Genomic DNA, 6,935 nt, shown 5'->3' with positions numbered 1-6,935 from the left:
AAAAACTACATTATGAAACTTTGGTAATTTGGGCCATATTTTGACAATGATTTTAACTAATAAGATATACTAGCTTGTACTTAGCAAAAACAATATCATTGAAAACAACATTCAAATCTGAATCCAACAACATAAATTACGATGACATGCACTAACATTTTGCTAGTCAACTACGATGGCGACTAATATAGACACACAGAGGTAGTACTGACCAGAGAACCGAGAAGGAAGCCGAGGACACGAGAGATTAATGTGTAACGGGAGATCCGATTTTCATGGTCAATATAGGAAAGATTGCACGTTCTTGTCCTCTCCTTGGGGAAATGGCAAAGAGGGAGTATATGCCAATCTGAGTATGCTCGATTAGCGCAGTGGTGCCATTATGACACTCGATCGAGGTTGAGGTCAACTACTTAAGAGCCACTCTAGAGTATAGATCTTTGTACAAATCGATGTAGAGAGAGAGAGAGAGAGAGTATAGGAGTAGCGTATACTAGACATATATGCTAATGGCAGTATAGTATGCTCGATTAGCGCAGCTGTGCCATTATGACACTCAGACGTCGAAGTCAACTAAAAGACTAGAGACCCAGTCTGGATAAGTATGAGAAGCCCGCTGAGGAAGGAGATCGCGTCACCACGCTTCACTTGTACTACTAGTAGAGTACTAAATCCCATGCATACATATACGACTAGCTAGCTAGCTCCCAAGTCTGAGAGGATCAGTGTCCACCATTGTTCACTCGAGGTAAGTGAACAAGCCAGTGTACAAGATGAACAAGGCCATGAGGAAGGAGAGTGGTAAGAAGCTTGTGGGCAGGGCAGCAGCAAGGGCTCTCGTGTGGCTTCTGCTTCCTGTCCTTGTCTTCGTCGTGCTCAACTCCGATCACATGCCGCGGGTTCCTCAATTACATGCAACAACTCTTTGTAAGTCCCCTCAATTACACCTTTCAAGCAACAGCTCTTTACACACGTTTAGGTTTCGAGTGTTCATCCGATCTATACGAGTGCACCATCATCTTCGATCCATCGTCTGAAAAACTCATTACTCAGACTCTTTGCCCATAGCATGAAGAGAAAGGTGTGATACCTCTTGGGTGCCCATACACCGTCATGAACAGTAAATTCGAAAAAAATTTGATATAAAAATCAAAAACTTCCAAAACTTTAGGACATCAAACATGATCAAACCTTTGATATTCTTGCAAGGTTTCAGCCACTGCACAAATAACATTCGAGGGTTCGACACCAAAAAATTCATTGTTCAAACTACACGTGCACTTTTGAGCAGCGATTTTTTTAGGGCTCCTCAGATGTTATTTGTGGCCGAAACTTTGCAAGAACATGAAATACTTGATCATGTTTGATGTTCAAAAGTTTTGGGTTTTTGTATTTTGTTTTGAATTTACTGTTCATGAAGGGTGTAGGGGAGCACGAGTATGTATACTGCCCATGAGCTTGATCGTTCTCTGATTAATTCATCGATTTGGCGCTAACAATAAGTATATGACCATGTGGCAGATCATTCATTTAATTCAGATTTGGTCGGCCATGCACCGCCACCTTCTCCCGCATCAAGCCAGCAGACGCCCGGCGAGGCCGTCGATGCACCACCTTCTCCCGCAACAAGCGACCAGACGCCCGGCGCGGCCGTTGATACACCACCTTCTCCGGCATCACGCGACGAGACGCCCGGCAACATCGTCAGTGCGAACAAAAGCCAAGGTAATTAGTTACCTTTTCTCGGCAGGACGGTTGTTAAATCTGCCTAACCAAACTAATGCTAACAGACATTGTGTTAGTTTTACACTACCAATGGAATAATCCAACGGCAATTGAGATCTCTCTAAGAGTGGCAAGATAAAAACTAAAAAGAAGTTTCTTTCTACTACTCGTAATTAATAACTCTTTTGTGCATCTTACAGATATATATGTGGCAGCACCAAGAAGCAAGTCAATCTGCGACTTCAGCAGTGAACGCATGGACATATGTGCCATGCAAGGCGATGTCCGTATGCATGGCAAATCCGCCACCGTCTACGTGGTCTCAGCATCTGATGACAGTTACCGGCCAGAGAATGGAACAGTGAAGATCCACCCGTACCCGCGCAAGTCGGAGGAAGGAACGATGCACGCTATCCGGGAGGTGACCATCCGCTGGAGCAGGCTGGATGCGCCACGGTGCACGGTGACACATGACGTCCCCGCGGTGGTCTTCTCCACCGGCGGCTTCCTCAACAACTTTTTTCACGCCATGACCGATGGTCTCATCCCTCTCTTCAACACTGTGCGGGAGTACGATGGCCGCGTCCAGCTTGTGGTCACCGACTACAACCACAAGTGGGTTGACAAGTTCCAAGACATCCTCGCCGCACTCTCCATGTACCCGGTCATCGACTTTGACGCCGACGACAAGGTGCGTTGCTTCCCGTCGGTGCACGTCGGCACCAAGAGCCATAAGGAGATGGGGATCATCCCTGCTCTCTCCCGCAAGGGCTACACGATGACGGACTTCCGGAACTTTCTCCGGTCGGTCTACTCGTTGAAGCGTGAGTGGGCGACCCCCGTAAACCGGACCTCCGGCGACAGGCCTCGTCTCCTCATGGTGTTGCGCCGCAAGTCAAGGGCATTCGCGAATGAGGCGGAGGCCGTCGCAGCTGCCACAGATATCGGTTTTGAGGTGGTGTTGGGGGCCCCGGAGGCCATGAGCGACATGTCCCGGTTCGCAGAGGTCGTGAACTCGTGCGACGTGATGGTGGGCGTGCATGGCGCAGGGCTCACCAACCTGGTGTTCCTCCCGCGTAACGCGACGTTGGTGCAGGTCGTCCCGTGGGGCGACATGAGTTGGGGGGCCAATGCTGCCTTTGGTGCGCCGTCGGCTGACATGGGGCTCCGGTACGTCCAGTACGAGCCGACCGCCGATGAGACGACGCTCAAGTACATATACCCGAGGGACCACGCCGTCTTCACCGACATTGCCTCCATACACAGGCAGGGGTATGGTATGACGTGGGCGATCTTCCTCAATGGCCAGAATATCACCCTCGACATCGACCGCTACAGAGGGGTGTTGCAGCAAATCTACCATGATAGTGTAACGGTCAATCCTTCATTCAATTCTGTTGCCGCTGTCGAAGCACCGCCTTCTCCGGCATCAACCGGCGAGACACCCGGCAACGTCCTTGATGCCAACAGAGGTAATTAATTACTTGTTCTCCTCAGAACACACAGTCGTTTCAGTCAGTTTGTTCGAAAGTCAAGTCTGAATAAATTGAATATATTGTAATCTGTTGCAGATCTCCAAAACGAAAAGGGGCTCCTAGCCATGAACACGGGATTAGATGGTTCTTCGATAAAATCAGGTACGTACCAAGTTTTATACTGCATATCCAAGCACTGGGTTTTTGCATCTCTTCATAATTTGGTTGTGGCGCTTTGGTGGCAACGAGAAAACATGTAATTGTTGGCGATACTAGAATTTGGTAGCAAACAAACTAATACAACTAACAAATTTTTCGTTAGTGGTACAGTACCAACATATCATAGAAATTACTCCTAGTTACTAATTAGAGGCATCTTTGGAGCCACCATGTTAATCCTAGAAAATATACCATAAATAACCAAACAATTTGAATTCGACGACTAAGACTAGATGTGAGATAGAGTATATTTGTGTGCCACGTCTTTACATTTTTGTATTAACATATGCAAGCATTCACTTGCACGTTGCCAGTTTGTAGCCGATTAGCCCTTCGGTAGTCCGGATGTATGTGTATGTACCTCGCAGAGTAGAATCCTATAATAGACTAATGCATCTACTACGCAAGCATAATGTGTACCTTATTCCTCTCTTTCACCGACGACCATAAACCATAGATTCCATTAGCCCGAGCTTTAGATTTCATATATTTCGAAGCACATATAGTTAAAAGAAATCGGCCAAACAGTAATAATTAAGAAAAAAGTGCTCACATGTGGACACGTAGATGGCACATGCTTCATGCATGGTCAATAGTCCAAAAAAAACTGAGGTTAATAGAACCCACGCAAGTATGTAATGTTTCAGCCAGGTCGATTTGTAGACCATGTCGGTCTGTAGATCTTAAAAAAAAGGCATTTGCAAATAAATAAATGGGAAATAGTGACACAAGATTCTGGTATATACTATTTTTTATGAACTAGCGTAGAAACATATATATGAAGTGGCATCACTACCATCACTACAAACGCAAGCGCTTATATATACGCACATATATTCATCCGTATGAACGCGCGCGCACACACACCCTACCTCTATGGTACCTCGTAGTCGACGGGAATGCCTCCTCCCACTGAACGCGCATCTCCAGAAATCCTGAAATAAATCCGGGAATATGCAAGCACCAGGAATTGAACCCTGGTGGGCTTGGGATACCATTATCCTCCTATCCATCCAACTACAGGTTGGTTTACAATAAAATTTTGTTGTGCGGAAATAAATATAATAATATGACAATGCAAACAAAAATACCCAATGTGTAATACAAAAACCTCAGAGGTATGAAGATGGGGACTTATCCACCGTATATTGAGTTTCCATATGAAATTAGCATGATAATAATTTCAGATTTTTTTCGGAGGACACACTACAAGATCCCAGGCTAACAGTAAATAAGAAAGGTGCAGAAATGGTGAAAGAAATTTGATTTTTTTTAACAAACATGACTGTCTATTTTAACAACGTAGTGATTTTTTTACCAAGAAAAATCATATGTTGTGATGTAGGTGAACATAGTTCACATTAAAAAGTAGCCTCTGTTTAGAGCCTTCTGTTTTGCCCAGACCACAACATCTTTCTTTTGTTCATGAAAAGTATCAAACATGTAAAAGGCCTGAACATGTTCGTTACAAAAATTCTAATTAAATTTTCTAAATATTAATTGTTTTTACTATTCACCTCCAAAACACTACCTCTAATAGTAACCACATATATTTGTCACAATACATGTATGAACCCATGCACGGATTGATGAGTAATAGAGTATATAATAAAGGGCTACCCATGATGGAATAATTCAACGAAATTTTAAAGTTTCATAAGAGTGAAAAAAGAAAACCTAAGAGAAGTTTCTAACAAGTACTAATAAATACTCCCTGGACTCACAAATATAAGATGTTCTGCCTCTTTTTCTGATTCAGATGTATATAGTGGTATTTTAATTGTTGTTGACTCATTTCAGTACATAAGTAGTCCATAGAGAAATATGCAAAACATCTTACTTTTATGAACAAAGGGAGTAACTCTTTTGTGCATGATACAGATGTGGCAGCACCAAGAAGCAAGTCAATCTGCGACTTCAGCAGTGAACGCATGGACATATGTGCCATGCAAGGCGACGTCCGTATGCATGGCAAATCCGCCACCGTCTACGTGGTCTCAGCATCTGATGACAGTTACCGGCCAGAGAATGGAACAGTGAAGATCCACCCGTACCCGCGCAAGTCGGAGGAAGGAACGATGCACGCTATCCGGGAGGTGACCATCCGCTGGAGCGGGCTGGATGCGCCACGGTGCACGGTGACACACGACGTCCCCGCGGTGGTCTTCTCCACCGGCGGCTTCCTTAACAACTTTTTTCACGCCATGACCGATGGTCTCATCCCTCTCTTCAACACTGTGCGGGAGTACGATGGCCGCGTCCAGCTTGTGGTCACCGACTACAACCACAAGTGGGTTGACAAGTTCCAAGACATCCTCGCCGCGCTCTCCATGTACCCGGTCATCGACTTTGACACCGACGACAAGGTGCGTTGCTTCCCGTCGGTGCACGTCGGCACCGAGAGCCATAAGGAGATGGGGATCATCCCTGCTCTCTCCCGCAAGGGCTACACGATGACGGACTTCCGGAACTTTCTCCGGTCGGTCTACTCGTTGAAGCGTGAGTGGGCGACCCCCGTAAACCGGACCTCCGGCGACAGGCCTCGTCTCCTCATGGTGTTGCGCCGCAAGTCAAGGGCATTCGCGAATGAGGCGGAGGCCGTCGCAGCTGCCACAGATATCGGTTTTGAGGTGGTGTTGGGGGCCCCGGAGGCCATGAGCGACATGTCCCGGTTCGCAGAGGTCGTGAACTCGTGCGACGTGATGGTGGGCGTGCATGGCGCAGGGCTCACCAACCTGGTGTTCCTCCCGCGTAACGCGACGTTGGTGCAGGTCGTCCCGTGGGGCGACATGAGTTGGGGGGCCAATGCTGCCTTTGGTGCGCCGTCGGCTGACATGGGGCTCCGGTACGTCCAGTACGAGCCGACCGCCGATGAGACGACGCTCAAGTACATATACCCGAGGGACCACGCCGTCTTCACCGACATTGCCTCCATACACAGGCAGGGGTATGGTATGACGTGGGCGATCTTCCTCAACGGCCAGAATATCACCCTCGACATCGACCGCTACAGAGGGGTGTTGCAGCAAATCTACCATGATAGTGTAATGGCCAATCCTTCATTTAACTAGACGACATGTTGTGCCCTTGACGCAAAGAACTAATGCTGCCGACAAGCGATGCGATCTATATGAAAGCCGTCAATGATGGGATCAAGGACGAGCGATGTCACCACTATGTTGCTGATACCCGCAGGAGTTTCGCGGTCATCAATTGTAATCAAAATTTTCGAACATGAGTCTACTTGTGGCAGTGCAGTTTCAATAATGCACACCTCGCCTAAAACACGCAAATAAAAAGTCAGGAGATGTTGTTTTAACGGAAAAGTAAATATTTTTTGAGGAAATAAAAAAACTACGAAATTCAACCAATGTGAAAGCACCTCCCTAAAAAATAACAATTACCCAAGAAAAAAGGCATAATAAAAGCAAAAATGAGACCAAGGTTATGCTAACAACAAGGAAAAAACAAAAGAAATAACAAGTCTAGCCTGAAATAGAATAAAACAAACAAACC

At 46.2% G+C, this 6,935-nt stretch overlaps 1 protein-coding gene and 1 pseudogene across 1 annotated transcript; both read left to right on the top strand.

Moving 5' to 3' along the window:
* Positions 1–785: 785 nt before the first annotated feature.
* LOC125513168 (beta-1,2-xylosyltransferase XYXT1 pseudogene) lies at positions 786–3,205 on the top strand (annotated as a pseudogene).
* On the top strand, positions 3,065–6,575 carry LOC147967250 (alpha-1,3-arabinosyltransferase XAT3-like). The gene is made up of 3 exons (XM_087529378.1): positions 3,065–3,197; positions 3,297–3,362; positions 5,301–6,575. The coding sequence occupies exons 2-3, from the start codon at positions 3,326–3,328 to the stop codon at positions 6,488–6,490; spliced, it is 1,227 nt and encodes a 408-aa protein (XP_087385504.1). The 5' UTR covers positions 3,065–3,197; positions 3,297–3,325; the 3' UTR covers positions 6,491–6,575.
* Positions 6,576–6,935: the final 360 nt, after the last annotated feature.

Source organism: Triticum urartu, chromosome 6A (genome assembly GCF_056163025.1).
Source record: "Triticum urartu cultivar PI428250 chromosome 6A, HENAU_Tu73, whole genome shotgun sequence".
Classification (NCBI taxonomy): Eukaryota; Viridiplantae; Streptophyta; class Magnoliopsida; order Poales; family Poaceae; genus Triticum; species Triticum urartu.
Note: the sequence above shows the minus strand (reverse complement) of the source record. Positions and strands in the feature narration are given on the sequence as shown.